This window comes from Rhinoderma darwinii, chromosome 11 (assembly GCF_050947455.1).
Source record: "Rhinoderma darwinii isolate aRhiDar2 chromosome 11, aRhiDar2.hap1, whole genome shotgun sequence".
NCBI lineage: Eukaryota > Metazoa > Chordata > Amphibia > Anura > Rhinodermatidae > Rhinoderma > Rhinoderma darwinii.
The window spans coordinates 2,767,703-2,786,874 of record NC_134697.1 but is presented as its reverse complement, the minus strand read 5'-3'; the positions used below and the strand labels follow the sequence as shown (position 1 = coordinate 2,786,874).

General features: G+C 48.1%; 1 protein-coding gene across 1 annotated transcript in view; it reads left to right on the top strand.

Annotated features, from left to right (window-relative positions):
• ATRNL1 (attractin like 1) overlaps positions 1–19,172 on the top strand; it is a gene marked incomplete at its 5' end in the record, with an annotated part of 491,004 nt that overhangs the window by 171,600 nt on the left and 300,232 nt on the right. The window contains one exon of the mRNA XM_075842684.1: positions 10,496–10,653. Within this exon, the coding sequence (XP_075698799.1) occupies positions 10,496–10,653 (158 nt within the window). The remainder of the gene's footprint in view (positions 1–10,495; positions 10,654–19,172) is intronic.

Sequence of the window (19,172 nt, the reverse complement as noted above, 5' to 3'; positions counted from 1 at the left end):
CATCTTTAGAGACCACGGATGTGTACTGGACCGTAGAAGTTATCCGCAAAATATATATTAATGTCCTATTCTTGTCCGCAATTGCAGCACAGACTCCGCATAGAAGTCTACGGACGCGTGCAACATTGCAGGCGGCTACGGATATGTAGATGTCCGTAATTGCGGAAGCGACGGCAGCGGTTTCCCCAAGCAAATGGCGCATGAACCATCTTGGGACCTATTCAAGGGGTTGGGACATGATGGGGACATCATTTGTAGCCTCCCGTTTTTGTTTTTTTTGCGGATCCGTAAATACGGATGCACTACGGACAGTATTTGTGGACAGCGTGACAGATATGCGAATGACTTGCGGATGACTACGGATCCGTATGTGCGGACAGTAAAAAACACTATCGTGTTAATGGGGTCTAACCAAACGTACAAGCCGCACGGGCAAAAAACGCAGTGATTCGCTATAAAACCGTGCATAGTTTTCCTACATGGTTCCTGAGCTCGCAAAACACAAGAAGCAGCAGCAGAACGCAAATTAGGCCACACCCACATGTAACGGCGAATAGCCGCGCAGAAACTGCACGTGGTTTTAAAGCAAATAAACACCGTTTTTGCGGAGCGGCTTGTACGTGCGTCTGCTCCGCGGGGGCGGTAACAGATGTGGCCCGGCTCCAATTATAATCCAGTGTAAAGAGAAGGAAATGATTAAAGGACATCTCCACTTTTGGAGCATTTGTATTTCTTTGCTCCGATGCCTCTAAAAAGAAAAATGGCCTCAGATAAAAATCTCCTATTGTTTTGTGTATACAGCTCCTATGCAGACCTAAGTGTCTCCATGGTAACAGACAACAAACAAAACCTGAGTAGTCGGGTCCTGCAGTCATCCCTCCTTCCATCTCTCCCCTACTTCTTCTGATCTGCCAAATGTATGTAGAGGACAGCTAGGGAGGAGTATGACCGCAGGATCAGACTACACAGGGTTTGTTTGTAGTCTGTTGTTACCATGGAGACCCATAGTTCTGCAGAGGAGCTGTAGACGCAAAACGACAGAACATTGTAAATCAAGTCCATTTGCAAAGTTGCCTTCGTTTACATTTCAGGTGCATTGGAGCAATAACGATTTATGGAGACTGCGTTTAAACAGCGCCGGAGTAAAATGCCTCTAATGTATTGAGAGACGCGCATCGCTGCTGTTTCCTGCGCCAGAAAGTGAAATCTATGCCAGCTGGTCTCGATTTGCACCATAATTTATGCCAGTTTCTAGCAAAAATAATGCTACATTTGTCAGCCCCTTCCAGTAAGCTCCACCCACTTTTATAAACTCGCCGTTAGCGTCGGAAACTTCGGAGAAGTTAAAGTTTTTTAATGTAAATTGTGACTTGTTCCATTTGCAACTTTTGAGCACCAGAAAACTAGCATAGAAAAGTAAAGAATTTCCCCCTTTGTGTCTCATTCTGTCACTATTTTCAAGATTTCTGCTTGCTGTCAGTGAATGTGAACTTGCTTAGATGAAGAAACTGAAAACCCATCCTGACCCAGTCCTGCTCACACAGTTGACGGTTTTCTACAATTGTGCCCAGTCTAGACGATCCCCTGTGAGCTGGACTCCAGACTGATGTGTTTTACGTGCACTGATACATTGTAACAAACTGTCAGGACAGGTGGAACATTGTTTATACTGGATACAATGTAACACTGATACTGTGTGAGCAGGACTAGGTCAGGACCGGTTTTCAGCCTTTGGATATAACCAATGAATGTTCCCTTTTTTACTGACCGCAAACAGAGATCTTGAAAAGTCTATTAGAAAGTTGCAGAACGTTTCATTATACGATGATTAGGGCCCTGGACTGGGGTCTGTTCACACAGTGCGGTCGGAGTGCGTATGATGCGCCGTATTTTCTGTCCGGAGCAGGTGCCGCGTCCTGGGAGATTCCTGGTGAATAGAGAAATGTGCTGCGTGTGAGGAAACGTACGGCGGAGTCTATTAAGGGATGAACTTCACAGTAAACGCCGCGTTTCGCACCCTCGACCTGCGCGGACTCCGCTGAAATGTACACATTGTGTCAATAAAGATTCCTGGATAGATAAAGCCGGGCGGAGAGAATCAGCGCAAGCGGGAAGACGACTCCCAACAAACCCGTATATAAGAACACGGTGACATTTACCCGCCCGGCGCCTGTGTCTGATCCGCGCACTAGATTGGGAATTAAGGTGGACAGAACATGATGGGAGTCTGTGTTAAGGTGGACAGAACATGATGGGAGTCTGTGTTAAGGTGGACGGAACATGATGGGAGTCTGTGTTAAGGTGGACGGAACATGATGGGAGTCTGTGTTAAGGTGGACGGAACATGATGGGAGTCTGTGTTAAGGTGGACGGAACATGATAGGAGTCTGTGTTAAGGTGTACGGAACATGATGGGAGTCGGTGTTAAGGTGGACGGAACATGATGGGAGTCTGTGTTAAGGTGGACGGAACATGATGGGAGTCTGTGTTAAGGTGGACGGAACATGATGGGAGTCTGTGTTAAGGTGGACGGAACATGATGGGAGTCTGTGTTAAGGTGGACGGAACATGATGGGAGTCTGTGTTAAGGTGTACGGAACATGATGGGAGTCGGTGTTAAGGTGGACGGAACATGATGGGAGTCTGTGTTAAGGTGGACGGAACATGATGGGAGTCTGTGTTAAGGTGGACAGAACATGATGGGAGTCTGTGTTAAGGTGGACGGAACATGATGGGAGTCTGTGTTATGGTGGACGGAACATGATGGGAGTCTGTGTTATGGTGGACGGAACATGATTGGAGTCTGTGTTATGGTGGACGGAACATGATGGGAGTCTGTGTTAAGGTGGACGGAACATGATGGGAGTCTGTGTTAAGGTGGACAGAACATGATGGGAGTCTGTGTTAAGGTGGACGGAACATGATGGGAGTCTGTGTTAAGGTGGACGGAACATGATGGGAGTCTGTGTTATGGTGGACGGAACATGATGGGAGTCTGTGTTAAGGTGGACAGAACATGATGGGAGTCTGTGTTATGGTGGACGGAACATGATTGGAGTCTGTGTTATGGTGGACGGAACATGATGGGAGTCTGTGTTAAGGTGGACGGAACATGATGGGAGTCTGTGTTAAGGTGGACAGAACATGATGGGAGTCTGTGTTATGGTGGACGGAACATGATGGGAGTCTGTGTTATGGTGGACGGAACATGATGGGAGTCTGTGTTAAGGTGGACAGAACATGATGGGAGTCTGTGTTATGGTGGACGGAACATGATGGGAGTCTGTGTTAAGGTGGACAGAACATGATGGGAGTCTGTGTTAAGGTGGACAGAACATGATGGGAGTCTGTGTTAAGGTGGACGGAACATGATGGGAGTCTATTAAGGTGGACGGAACATGATGGGAGTCTGTGTTAAGGTGGACGGAACATGATGGGAGTCTGTGTTAAGGTGGACGGAACATGATGGGAGTCTGTTAAGGTGGACGGAACATGATGGGAGTCTGTGTTAAGGTGGACGGAACATGATGGGAGTCTGTGTTAAGGTGGACGGAACATGATGGGAGTCTGTGTTAAGGTGGACAGAACATGATGAGAGTCTGTGTTAAGGTGGACGGAACATGATGGGAGTCTGTGTTAAGGTGGACGGAACATGATGGGAGTCTGTGTTAAGGTGGACGGAACATGATAGGAGTCTGTGTTAAGGTGGACGGAACATGATGGGAGTCTGTGTTAAGGTGGACAGAACATGATGGGAGTCTGTGTTAAGGTGGACAGAACATGATGGGAGTCTGTGTTAAGGTGGACAGAACATGATGGGAGTCTGTGTTATGGTGGACGGAACATGATGGGAGTCTGTGTTAAGGTGGACGGAACATGATAGGAGTCTATTAAGGTGGACGGAACATGATGGGAGTCTGTGTTAAGGTGGACGGAACATGATGGGAGTCTGTGTTAAGGTGGACGGAACATGATAGCAGTCTGTGTTAAGGTGGACAGAACATGATGGGAGTCTGTGTTAAGGTGGACAGAACATGATGGGAGTCTGTGTTAAGGTGGACAGAACATGATGGGAGTCTATTAAGGTGGACGGAACATGATGGGAGTCTGTGTTAAGGTGGACGGAACATGATGGGAGTCTGTGTTAAGGTGTACAGAACATGATGGGAGTCTGTGTTAAGGTGGACGGAACATGATGGGAGTCTGTGTTAAGGTGGACAGAACATGATGGGAGTCTGTGTTAAGGTGGACGGAACATGATGGGAGTCTGTGTTATGGTGGACGGAACATGATGGGAGTCTGTGTTAAGGTGGACAGAACATGATGGGAGTCTGTGTTATGGTGGACGGAACATGATGGGAGTCTGTGTTATGGTGGACGGAACATGATGGGAGTCTGTGTTATGGTGGACGGAACATGATGGGAGTCTGTGTTAAGGTGGACGGAACATGATGGGAGTCTGTGTTAAGGTGGACAGAACATGATGGGAGTCTGTGTTAAGGTGGACAGAACATGATGGGAGTCTGTGTTAAGGTGGACGGAACATGATAGGAGTCTATTAAGGTGGACGGAACATGATGGGAGTCTGTGTTAAGGTGGACGGAACATGATTGGAGTCTGTGTTAAGGTGGACGGAACATGATAGGAGTCTGTGTTAAGGTGGACGGAACATGATAGGAGTCTGTGTTAAGGTGGACAGAACATGATGGGAGTCTGTGTTAAGGTGGACAGAACATGATGGGAGTCTGTGTTAAGGTGGACGGAACATGATGGGAGTCTGTGTTAAGGTGGACGGAACATGATGGGAGTCTGTGTTAAGGTGGACGGAACATGATGAGAGTCTGTGTTAAGGTGGACGGAACATGATGGGAGTCTGTGTTATGGTGGACGGAACATGATGGGAGTCTGTGTTAAGGTGGACGGAACATGATGGGAGTCTGTGTTAAGGTGGACAGAACATGATGGGAGTCTGTGTTAAGGTGGACGGAACATGATAGGAGTCTATTAAGGTGGACGGAACATGATGGGAGTCTGTGTTAAGGTGGACGGAACATGATTGGAGTCTGTGTTAAGGTGGACAGAACATGATGGGAGTCTGTGTTATGGTGGACGGAACATGATTGGAGTCTGTGTTATGGTGGACGGAACATGATGGGAGTCTGTGTTAAGGTGGACGGAACATGATGGGAGTCTGTGTTAAGGTGGACAGAACATGATGGGAGTCTGTGTTATGGTGGACGGAACATGATGGGAGTCTGTGTTATGGTGGACGGAACATGATGGGAGTCTGTGTTAAGGTGGACAGAACATGATGGGAGTCTGTGTTATGGTGGACGGAACATGATGGGAGTCTGTGTTAAGGTGGACAGAACATGATGGGAGTCTGTGTTAAGGTGGACAGAACATGATGGGAGTCTGTGTTAAGGTGGACGGAACATGATAGGAGTCTATTAAGGTGGACGGAACATGATGGGAGTCTGTGTTAAGGTGGACGGAACATGATGGGAGTCTGTGTTAAGGTGGACGGAACATGATGGGAGTCTGTGTTAAGGTGGACGGAACATGATGGGAGTCTGTGTTAAGGTGGACGGAACATGATGGGAGTCTGTGTTAAGGTGGACGGAACATGATGGGAGTCTGTGTTAAGGTGGACGGAACATGATAGGAGTCTGTGTTAAGGTGGACAGAACATGATGAGAGTCTGTGTTAAGGTGGACGGAACATGATGGGAGTCTGTGTTAAGGTGGACGGAACATGATGGGAGTCTGTGTTAAGGTGGACGGAACATGATAGGAGTCTGTGTTAAGGTGGACGGAACATGATGGGAGTCTGTGTTAAGGTGGACAGAACATGATGGGAGTCTGTGTTAAGGTGGACAGAACATGATGGGAGTCTGTGTTAAGGTGGACAGAACATGATGGGAGTCTGTGTTATGGTGGACGGAACATGATGGGAGTCTGTGTTAAGGTGGACGGAACATGATAGGAGTCTATTAAGGTGGACGGAACATGATGGGAGTCTGTGTTAAGGTGGACGGAACATGATGGGAGTCTGTGTTAAGGTGGACGGAACATGATAGCAGTCTGTGTTAAGGTGGACAGAACATGATGGGAGTCTGTGTTAAGGTGGACAGAACATGATGGGAGTCTGTGTTAAGGTGGACAGAACATGATGGGAGTCTATTAAGGTGGACGGAACATGATGGGAGTCTGTGTTAAGGTGGACGGAACATGATGGGAGTCTGTGTTAAGGTGTACAGAACATGATGGGAGTCTGTGTTAAGGTGGACGGAACATGATGGGAGTCTGTGTTAAGGTGGACAGAACATGATGGGAGTCTGTGTTAAGGTGGACGGAACATGATGGGAGTCTGTGTTATGGTGGACGGAACATGATGGGAGTCTGTGTTAAGGTGGACAGAACATGATGGGAGTCTGTGTTATGGTGGACGGAACATGATTGGAGTCTGTGTTATGGTGGACGGAACATGATGGGAGTCTGTGTTAAGGTGGACGGAACATGATGGGAGTCTGTGTTAAGGTGGACAGAACATGATGGGAGTCTGTGTTAAGGTGGACAGAACATGATGGGAGTCTGTGTTAAGGTGGACGGAACATGATAGGAGTCTATTAAGGTGGACGGAACATGATGGGAGTCTGTGTTAAGGTGGACGGAACATGATTGGAGTCTGTGTTAAGGTGGACGGAACATGATAGGAGTCTGTGTTAAGGTGGACGGAACATGATAGGAGTCTGTGTTAAGGTGGACGGAACATGATGGGAGTCTGTGTTAAGGTGGACAGAACATGATGGGAGTCTGTGTTAAGGTGGACGGAACATGATGGGAGTCTGTGTTAAGGTGGACGGAACATGATGGGAGTCTGTGTTAAGGTGGACGGAACATGATGAGAGTCTGTGTTAAGGTGGACGGAACATGATGGGAGTCTGTGTTATGGTGGACGGAACATGATGGGAGTCTGTGTTAAGGTGGACGGAACATGATGGGAGTCTGTGTTATGGTGGACGGAACATGATTGGAGTCTGTGTTATGGTGGACGGAACATGATGGGAGTCTGTGTTAAGGTGGACGGAACATGATAGGAGTCTATTAAGGTGGACGGAACATGATGGGAGTCTGTGTTAAGGTGGACGGAACATGATGGGAGTCTGTGTTAAGGTGGACAGAACATGATGGGAGTCTGTGTTATGGTGGACGGAACATGATGGGAGTCTGTGTTAAGGTGGACGGAACATGATGGGAGTCTGTGTTAAGGTGGACGGAACATGATGGGAGTCTGTGTTAAGGTGGACGGAACATGATAGGAGTCTATTAAGGTGGACGGAACATGATGGGAGTCTGTGTTAAGGTGGACGGAACATGATGGGAGTCTGTGTTAAGGTGGACGGAACATGATAGGAGTCTGTTAAGGTGGACGGAACATGATGGGAGTCTGTGTTAAGGTGGACGGAACATGATGGGAGTCTGTGTTAAGGTGGACGGAACATGATAGGAGTCTGTGTTAAGGTGGACGGAACATGATGGGAGTCTGTGTTAAGGTGGACGGAACATGATAGGAGTCTGTGTTAAGGTGGACGGAACATGATGGGAGTCGGTGTTAAGGTGTACAGAACATGATGGGAGTCTGTGTTAAGGTGGACGGAACATGATGGGAGTCGGTGTTAATGTGGACGGAACATGATGGGAGTCTGTGTTAAGGTGTACAGAACATGATGGGAGTCTGTGTTAAGGTGGACAGAACATGATGGGAGTCTGTGTTAAGGTGGACAGAACATGATGGGAGTCTGTGTTAAGGTGGACGGAACATGATAGGAGTCTGTGTTATGGTGGACGGAACATGATGGGAGTCTGTGTTAAGGTGGACGGAACATGATGGGAGTCTGTGTTATGGTGGACGGAACATGATTGGAGTCTGTGTTAAGGTGGACGGAACATGATGGGAGTCTGTGTTAAGGTGGACGGAACATGATGGGAGTCGGTGTTAAGGTGGACGGAACATGATGGGAGTCTGTGTTAAAGTGGACGGAACATGATGGGAGTCTGTGTTAAGGTGGACAGAACATGATGGGAGTCTGTGTTAAGGTGGACAGAACATGATAGGAGTCTATTAAGGTGGACGGAACATGATGGGAGTCTGTGTTAAGGTGGACGGAACATGATGGGAGTCTGTGTTAAGGTGGACGGAACATGATAGGAGTCTGTGTTAAGGTGGACAGAACATGATGAGAGTCTGTGTTAAGGTGGACGGAACATGATGGGAGTCTGTGTTAAGGTGGATGGAACATGATGGGAGTCTGTGTTAAGGTGGACGGAACATGATAGGAGTCTGTGTTAAGGTGGACGGAACATGATGGGAGTCTGTGTTAAGGTGGACAGAACATGATGGGAGTCTGTGTTAAGGTGGACAGAACATGATGGGAGTCTGTGTTAAGGTGGACAGAACATGATGGGAGTCTGTGTTATGGTGGACGGAACATGATGGGAGTCTGTGTTAAGGTGGACGGAACATGATAGCAGTCTGTGTTAAGGTGGACAGAACATGATGGGAGTCTGTGTTAAGGTGGACGGAACATGATGGGAGTCTGTGTTAAGGTGGACGGAACATGATGGGAGTCTGTGTTAAGGTGGACGCAACATGATAGCAGTCTGTGTTAAGGTGGACGGAACATGATGGGAGTCTGTGTTAAGGTGGACGGAACATGATGGGAGTCTGTGTTAAGGTGGACAGAACATGATGGGAGTCTGTGTTAAGGTGGACAGAACATGATGGGAGTCTGTGTTAAGGTGGACAGAACATGATGGGAGTCTGTGTTAAGGTGGACGGAACATGATGGGAGTCTGTGTTAAGGTGGACAGAACATGATGGGAGTCTGTGTTAAGGTGGTCGGAACATGATGGGAGTCTGTGTTAAGGTGGACAGAACATGATGGGAGTCTGTGTTAAGGTGGACGGAACATGATGGGAGTCTGTGTTAAGGTGGACGGAACATGATGAGAGTCTGTGTTAAGGTGGACGGAACATGATGGGAGTCTGTGTTAAGGTGGACGGAACATGATGGGAGTCTGTGTTAAGGTGGACGGAACATGATGGGAGTCTGTGTTAAGGTGGAATATACCGCGCAGTTGATGAGAATGTCTAAGATCGTCTTATAACGGACTAACATGGAGTAATCTAACAATCATGTGGAAAGGGCAGTCACACTTCATATACTCCAGTCACATCCAAAGCTGCACCCACAGCTTCTGCTGGTTGCCCTGGGATACAGGTATTTATTGGTTTACCTACATTCATCTGTCAGTCACATGACCTAACCGCATTGCTGTAACTTTCCCTGATATGACATTTCTCTCTAGTGATCAGAAAACAGCAGGATTATTAATGCTGCTCTGTATGTGACTGGAGCATAAGACATAATTTACTGCTGGAATATTCCCATCCATATGAAGTGTTGTAATGAACGTTCTAGAGTATATGTGGAGTTACAGATCAATCAGAAATACAGCGCGGCCTGACCACGTTAAAGGGCCGGTGTCCAGTGTTGTGTCAATTATAATAAAAACCTGCAGAATATTTAGTTATACAGCAGATTACATTGTCTTTCAGTTTTTGAGATTTCTGCTTGCTGTCAGTGAATGGTAACATATCCTAACCTAATACTTCTCACAGCTGGGAATTTGCTACAATTCACTGAGATAAATCAGAGATCTTGAAAATGGTGAGGAATCTGTTAGAAAGTTGCAGAATTTTTCATGATTCGGTGATTAGGACAATGATAAAGAAAGACGTTCCCCTCTCCGGCCGTGCCGCCGTCTCGTCCCCGATACGACCGCGCTGTGATTACATCTGTATTTCGTTCACGCTTCCCATTCTGATGTTCCCAGTGACGCTCCTGACCCTGTGATTGCTGTCAAATGTGGCACGGCGGCACGCGCGCTGGCAGGACGCTCCTGATTGCACGATGGCTCCGCCCACAACGACCTCACAGACAAAAATATAAAATGTTCATTGTCCGTCAGCAGAAAACCTGTAATAATCTCCGCTCAGCCTGTAATTGTCAACATTCGCTGCGTATGAAGGTGTAAGGTCCACGGGGAATAATCACGAGCCGCGACAAAGTACGCCCAGTCCTCGTCACATAATAATCAGAGAGCTGCCCACAGCCTACGCGGACTAGATTGTAAGCTCTGGGGGTCAGGAGTCATCTCTGCATTGTTTCTCTTAACCCTTTTCACGCTGACGTGGTCGTTATCGGTTATTGATTTGGGGACAGAATTATTTATAACGCCTCGTGGATCGATAATAAATCTTTGACCGTTTTACCGCCGACATCAGACGCAAGCGAGAGGCCAGAATCCGTGGACCTGATGTTGTGCGGGGGTGGGGCTGGTGTACTTGTATAGAGGATGTCTGATTGCTAGCTCTTGGGGTCAGTGACGGAGGAGAGTGCGTTATTCTCACGTGTCCTGTGTTTCTTGCAGCTGGCACCATCTCCGGAGAAGAAGTGGCGCTGGTGGCCAAGTCTCACATCAAGGAATATCGGGACAGTTTCTCCTGCGAGAAGTTTAATTTCCGGAGTAACCCCAACATCACGTTCTATGTCTACGTCAGCAACTTCTCGTGGCCAATCAAGATCCAGGTCAGTGCCAGCGCTGCCCATAAATGTGTATGAAGCCGGCGTAACCCGACCGTGGGTCCAAACTCTGCGCCAAAGTGTAAGTCACGCCGCGTCGTTGTGTAATAGAGTTCTGCAACTTTCTAACAGAGTTTGTGCTTCAATTCATTACAATTTGCAAGATCTCTACTGTCTGTTAGTGAATGGAAACATTGATTGTGTACATCCAGAGCCTGAAACCTGGAGTTAGTCCTGCACACACAGATGAGCGTTTGCTACAATGTATCAGACACAAGAAGTACGATATTTGTGCTGCTGCTGCTGTCCATTTTCTACGCAGACACGTTGTAGCAAGTCTACAGCTGTGTGAGCAGGACTAGATCCCGTTTCAGCAATAATTTTTCATTAAATATCTCTGCTTTCTGTCAGTGTATGGGGACATTTCTGGTTTACATCATGAGACTGCAAACTAATTTTGACCTTGTTTTGCACACACAGCTGAGAGTTTGTTACAATTGTATCCAGTCTAGACAATCCTCTATGATAAAAACACAGCAGCAGCACAAATCTCTCCTGTTCTAATAGTTTGTTACAATGTATCAGTGCAGATAACATGTATCAGTCTGAAGTTCAAGGTGTTGGACATTCTAGAATAGATACAACCTCATTCAACCTCTGAATGTTTCTAAAAGCAAGCAGAGATCTTGACAATTGTGAGGAATTGAAACACAAAGTCTCTTAGTAAGTTGCAGAACTTTATACAAGGATCATTCACTGTAAGGCGGAGGCGTAACTATAGGGGGCAGCACCCCGTCGTACTTCACACCGGTATTATAACCGGCGGGGGATATTTGGGGCCCTTCTCTTCAGTTTACGCCTCGTACGTCTGTTTTGGCGGCTGCGTCGCTCGTGCGTCCTGCGCGTTTGCTGAGTTTATTTATGGTCTCGGCATCGGATGGATCGGCGCCAGCCCTATCCCATCGCGTTTCTGCCTCCTCAGCAGTGACTTGTTCAGCTCGGCAGCACCACCCGAGCCCCGGAGACCTGAGCGGATTCCCGGCTCGCGACCGCGCCGCCGCTTCTGCAACAACTTTATCTGTTTCCGGGAAAGCTGGGTGACAAGAAAGGTGCCCACCGAAACAGCGGTCACAAGGGTTGTCACTCAGCTTTTCCAGACTCCTGATGGGCATACATGCTTATTCATGAAGTGATATGAGAGGGGTGAAGCATCATTGCATTTAGTGGAAAGCTGGGTGACCATTACAGTCGGAGCTTTAGTGGCGGCCATCTTGGTTGTCACCTATAGTTCATAAGAAACGGCAGAAGTGTCAAGTCTGTGCCGTCATTTCTCACTTATATCTATTACAAGTGACAGTCTATAATGGCCTCTATTACAATGGTTGTCACCCAGCTTTTCCAGATTCCTGAATGGCAAATATGTCTAGTGATGCTTCTCTGTTCCCCATGATGCATTGCTAGGCTGATTTGTCACTCAAGTGTCTGGATTAGTTGGGTGCCGAGCGCTATATGGGATGTCACCCAGCTTTCCCAGGAACAGATGTAAGAAATGGCTGAAAGTAATGGGGACGACTTTGGCGTTGATGTTAAAGGGGAATTTTCCTATAAATTCAGCAGAATTTTCGGTCTGATCAGATAAGTTACTGTCCTGGACTGCTGACAGACTGATTCCGATAATCTGCAGGTCGCCCGCTGCTTGAGCCCTGAGCGGAGACGTGTCGTCACTTGTTTCCGTTTTTTCGGTATTTGTAGAAATGTATTTTCAGCTCAGAATCAGCAGATTTTATAAGAAATGTCCCTGGATTGGCACCGTCTTCCCTGGCACCGGTCCCGCACCCCTCCCCCGTGGCTTCCGCCATAAATATTCTTTATAATGTGTGAGAGCAGCGCGGCCTGAGCCCATAAAACCCAATGTGTTCCCAGAATCCGCGTAACAGCGGCCCCTCTGCCCGGACATCACAATTCACGACCGCGCATCAATATTCACCATATGCAAAACCGCAGCCGATTCCCTCCACGCCTCAGTCACCCGGGATGAGGGACGCCGCCACCGCTCTGCCTTCATACTCCGCCATAAATTAATGCCCCTTCCGGGACGACCGGCGCAGAAATCACCCGAAGACTCCGACTTATTAAGGACATCTTTTTTTTTTTTATTCTCGCCGCGGCCTCGGATAATAAATATCTCATCTAATCGCGGCGACAAAAGACAACGATGGATTTATGGAGGAAGCGGCTGCAATATTAGAATCCAAAATGATATAAACTGAATTATCAGAACATTTACCCCCGAAAATCAAAAAATCCGGGGCGGTAAATCTGTGTCTGGGAAAGATGGGTGAGAACCACTCTGGCCGCCATCACTGCTCCCGCAGGGTCGTCACTCAGCTCTTCATGTGCCCAAATCGCAGTTCTACGTGGACGTTGCAGAAGGACCAGCTCATGTAACATTGTAATAGACTCCGGGAAAGCTGGGTACAACCAATATGGCCGCCACTACCGCTCGTACATGAGGTGTCACTCAGCTTTCCTAGAGTCCTGAATGGCATTTAAATCGGCACTTTCCCATAATCCCTCTCTTCTTCTGCTTGTCTCTGAAAATGTCAGTTTTCACTGTGGGTTTTGGCATTATATTCATGAACAAGGAAGGGCAGGATGAGCGGAACTACAGGCCTGAGATTATAAGCAGTAATAATGCTGCATCTGTGGCAATGATCTACGGGGGGTCCTGGGGTGGGCAGTGATCTGGGGGGTCCTGAAATGGGAAGTAACCTATGGGGGTCCTATAGTGATCTACGGGGGTCCTAGGATGGGCAATGATCTATGGGGGTCCTAGGATGGGCAATGATCTATGGGGGTCCTGGGATGGGCAGTGATCTATGGGGGTCCTAGTAAGGGAAATGATCTATGGGGGTCTTGGGATGGGCAGTGATCTATGGGGGTCCTAGGATGGGCACTGATTTATGGGGGTCCTTGGGGGGTAGTGATCTATGGCGGGTCCTGGGAGAAGTCTTGCATCCAGTTGTGACTCCTGCAGTGGTTCTCCCCTCCCCCCGGGGCTTCATTGATAATTGAGTGACTCTTTGCTGTGATCGCCCGGCATTCATCAGCCTAAGAGCAGCAATGAATCTATTGCACGTCTAGTTCTCGCTGATGTCAGCGCACGGCCGCAGCGCCCCCTGCAGGAAGTCACGTGTCGGTCACCTTGGGACATACGTCTATCACTGTCTCTCGTCTCATCATCATCACATGAATAATTATCACAGCATCAATATAAAGGAGGACGGGGAGGACAATGACTCCCCCGACTCCGTCCATCACTTCATCAAGAACAATGTGTCCGTTCAGTGTCACTGATTGACGTACTTTCCTAGAGTCCTGAACGGCAAATCTGCCTAGTTATACAGTGATCCATCTCTAGCGGCCATACAGGTTGATTTGGCGTTTAGGGCTCGTGAAATGTTGGATGACAAACCCCATCAGAGCTGCGTTATATCCGTCACCCAACTCACCTCCGAACAGATATAATTAAGAAACAGACCCCTCTGTCCCCCTCCAGACCCCTCTGTCCCCCTCCAGACCCCTCTGTCCCCCTCCCTCCAGACCCCTCTGTCCTCCTCCCTCCAGACCCCTCTGTCCCCCTCCCTCCAGACCCCTCTGTCCCCCTCCAGACCCCTCTGTCCCCCTCCCTCCCGACACCCCTGTCCCCCTCTAGACCCCTCTGTCCTCCCTCCAGACATGTCAGGCTGGGGGAGGATGACTGTAGAACAGGTGAATATAATCTATTGTTCTCTGTTATCAGACATGTCAGGCTGGGGGAGGATGACTGTAGAACAGGTGAATATAATCTATTGTTCTCTGTTATCAGACATGTCAGGCTGGGGGAGGATGACTGTAGAACAGGTGAATATAATCTATTGTTCTCTGTTATCAGACATGTCAGGCTGGGGGAGGATGACTGGAGGACAGGTGAATACAATCTATTGTTCTCTGTTATCAGACATGTCAGGCTGGGGGAGAGGATGACTGTAGAACAGGTGAATATAATCTATTGTTCTCTGTTATCAGACATGTCAGGCTTGGGAGAGGATGACTGTAGAACAGGTGAATATAATCTATTGTTCTCTGTTATCAGACATGTCAGGCTGGTGGAGGATGACTGTAGGACAGGTGAATATAATCTATTGTTCTCTGTTATCAGACATGTCAGGCCGGGGGAGGATGACTGTAGGACAGGTGAATACAATCTATTGTTCTCTGTTATCAGACATGTCAGGCTGGGGGAGGATGACTGTAGGACAGGTGAATACAATCTATTGTTCTCTGTTATCAGACATGTCAGGCTGGGAGAGGATGACTGTAGGACAGGTGAATATAATCTATTGTTCTCTGTTATCAGACATGTCAGGCTGGGGGAGGATGACTGGAGGACAGGTGAATACAATCTATTATTCTCTGTTATCAGACATGTCAGGCTGGGAGAGGATGACTGTAGGACAGGTGAATATAATCTATTGTTCTCTGTTATCAGACATGTCAGGCTGGGGGAGGATGACTGTAGGACAGGTGAATATAATCTATTGTTCTCTGTTATCAGACATGTCAGGCTGGGGGAGAGGATGACTGTAGAACAGGTGAATATAATCTATTGTTCTCTGTTATCAGACATGTCAGGCTGGGGGAGGATGACTGTAGGACAGGTGAATACAATCTATTGTTCTCTGCTATCAGACATGTCAGGCTGGGGGAGGATGACTGTAGGACAGGTGAATACAATCTATTGTTCTCTGTTATCAGACATGTCAGGCTGGGGGAGGATGACTGTAGGACAGGTGAATACAATCTATTGTTCTCTGTTATCAGACATGTCAGGCTGGGGGGAGGATGACTGTAGGACAGGTGAATACAATCTATTGTTCTCTGTTATCAGACATGTCAGGCTGGGGAGGATGACTGTAGGACAGGTGAATACAATCTATTGTTCTCTGTTATCAGACATGTCAGGCTGGGGGAGGATGACTGTAGGACAGGTGAATACAATCTATTGTTCTCTGTTATCAGACATGTCAGGCTGGGGGAGGATGACTGTAGGACAGGTGAATACAATCTATTGTTCTCTGCTATCAGACATGTCAGGCTGGGGGGAGGATGACTGTAGGACAGGTGAATACAATCTATTGTTCTCTGTTATCAGACATGTCAGGCTGGGGAGAGGATGACTGTAGGACAGGTGAATAGAATCTATTGTTCTCTGTTATCAGACATGTCAGGCTGGGGGAGGAGGATGACTGTAGGATATATATGTGACCAGTGTCAGCCGCTCCTCTTCTGATATAAGCTGTGGACGGTGCGGGTGAATGTCTCTTGTACAGCGTCACGTACATGATTCCCGCGGTCCCGGTGTCCCTGATGTTTTTGTTTCAGGTTCAGAAAGTTCCACAGATCATTTAAATATTGTTCTCGCTGTGACTCTTCTCTCATTTAGTCGTGTACGGTCGCAGCGTGGAGATAAATCAGCGCACGTCCGCGGACACCGTCCCATCTTTGCTGGTCTCTTTATGAGCTGAATAATAGTCCTGTAAATCATCGCTGTATACAGTCCTCTCCCTGCACGGCGTATCCGGGAGTCTGATAGACGGAGGTCGGCCTGGCTCGCTGCGTTATTCAGAGCGTGACTTATAACCGCCGGCCGCAGCGAACAACTCCAGAAACGTCTCCCTATAAAGGGGTCTCCAGGCTTTATGTTAACGAAGTGTTATCGAATAATGAGGTCAGGAATATTCTAAAAGAAATTATGTTTCATTTATGTATAATTGTACAAATCTATGCTTGCTGTCAGGGAATGGAAAAATTCATTGTTTTCATCCAGAGACTGAAACTCCACCCTGACCTGGTCTTGGTCACACAGCTGAGGGTTTGTTACAATGTATCAGTGGTGGGGAACATCTGGCCCGCAGGCCATATAAGGACCGCAAGATCATTTGGTCTCGCCCGACCTCACTCAGACCGAGCTGCTGCGTCAATCGCTGGATGGAGGCGTGAGACATCGGAGCTTTCCCAACCGCAAGAAGTGAGGTCAAGTGACAAATCCCTCTCCTGTACTTGTGGTTTGTTACAATGTGTCAGTGCAGGTGAAGTTTATCAGTCTGGAGTCCAGGCTGTTTCATCTCACAGAGTATTGTCTAGACTGGATACAAATGTAACAAACCCTCAGCTGTGAGAAGTATTAGGTCAGAACAGGTTTTCAACCTCTGGATGTAAATAAGAATGGTTTCATTCACTGATAGCAAGCAGAGAGCTTGAAAATGTTGTAGAATTCAGACACAAAGGAATTTGCAGAACTTTTCATTGTACAAGAATTAATCCTAATCTACATAAAACCGGAGACGTTGAGGTTAAATTTAAAGTGACAGCTCCGTTCCGACAGTCACTAGATTTTTGTTTCCATGTTTTTGACGTCTCGGCGACTATTGGAGCAGCTTGTGCGCAGCGCTCCACAGGGGCAATAATCAGCGGCTTTGTAGTGGAATAATCCAGCGCGGGGCGTGCTGAGCGGTGTCGGCGCTGGTAACGCCGGTCTTGTCCCAGCGCTCAGCGGACGATCATTGTTCATTTCCTTCTCGCTGATACAATGTTTTCATGGAGAGCGGCGCTCGGGCCCGGCCGGTGATTGGTTACGTAGCGCAGTCGCTGTCTTCACGGTCCGCCGCGCCTCCTCATAACGCAGTTACACAGCCGGAGCCGGACGATCTGCCGGACTAATAGACACATCACAGAGAATTATCCTGAAAATCCCCCCCAAAACGCTGCAAATAAAATCCCCGGAGTCGTGAGTCGTCCTCTCGTGTGGAGTCTTTTCTTCTGTTCAGCTGCTGCTCGGCCTCCGACATGGTACAAATCCCCAGCAGACGCTTCTTACCGGGCCCGGTAGGGCGGTCACCCGTCTTCACACACAGGCTGGACCTTTATTGTGTTCCATTTCTCCTCAGCTGCTTCTGTCCTACTTCTGTGCCTTTGTGTCAGTTTACACTGTCGTTCTAGCATCCTATTCGTGGACCTAGAACTTCAGCACAAACTTGTACTGCGGTGCACCGGATTGTAGCACAACTGTGAATACCTCCAGAGCTGCAGTCATAGTTCTGCTGACTATCAAAATCTTTACTGGTCTCCCATAATGCTGCACTGCATACCATTCCATTCCTGGTGTAGAGGTTACAATCCCACAATGCAACGTGCTATGTAAACACTGTACCTTCAGGGGGGAGCAGTTATATATAAGGTCCTGCTACCGAAGCGTTCACCAGAAACCAGTAGTATTCTTATTGCAGCTCTGGATGTGACTGGAGTAAAAGACATGATGTAACAGCAGAATTGTGACTGCAGCTCTGGATGTAACAGGTGTATGAGACATGATATGAGATTTCACCTTCCTGTGGATTGGGACAGTGGTCGGGTGGCAGCTCGGTTACAGGGGTCCGTGCCCCGGCTGCGCTCCTGTGGATGGGGGCACGATCCTCAGCTCTTTGTTTTCCTTCGTGGCAGGAGAATCGTCTTTTTTGCGTTTTGCTCTCCCGCGGTCGCTGCGCTCCGTTTATCAATGTGAATCTTGTCATTTGTCGCTATGGAGGAGATGGCGTCTCAGCACAGGATATGAATATGTCTACGCTACGCAGTACATCGCCTCTCTACACTACACAGTACATCGCCTCTCCACGCCGCCTCTCTACGCCACCGCGGTGCTATGCGCAACACGTCGCACCGTAGAATTAAAAATGCAGCTTCGGATGTGAATGGAGTACATAGGACATCCTGTAATAGGAGAATTTTGAATACAGCTCTGGATGTGACTGGAGTATTAGATATGACATAACTCAAAGTCAATACAAGACGTTCTTGAGCTCCTGCGGCCGAAAAAGCCAATAGAACATAACAGACTGGACAACGTCTTCTGGATATTTGGCTCCGCAGCTGCCCACGGGGAGGTGACACTGACTGGACACCCCTATGTGTATGGGGGCACCCCGCGATCTCTGACGTTGATTTCCTCTTTGGCGTGTATGGCCCTTTAACGTGTTGACTTTTTGCAGATTTCTTGCGGACGTCGCGCCCTGAAGTGCCGGCCGTGATATGATAATAATATAAGTGCGTTTCCAGCAGCCGCGCGGTGAATGTTTCCTGATAACCGACCTTTCAGCCGCCGCGGGGGGGATGGTAAGAGGCTTTTATATCTGCTGGACTCACAAAGTGATCCGCTGCCGCAGCGACTTTTACATGAGGGCGAGTAGGAGCCTGTGGAGGAAATAATCTGCGGCGAGGGTCACATGACCACGAGCGTCTGACCGCAGAAACTCTAAACCTGACCATAAACGTAACAACGCTGATGAATGACGACCCTCGCTAGTAATGACCGCCATCTTTATAGTTAACCGTCTGCTGGAGGAGACGAGACGCGAGCGCATGGACCGTGATTGCAGGTATATTGTGGTGTGTGGCCCTTTAACAACCATCGTCCAAATAATGGAAAA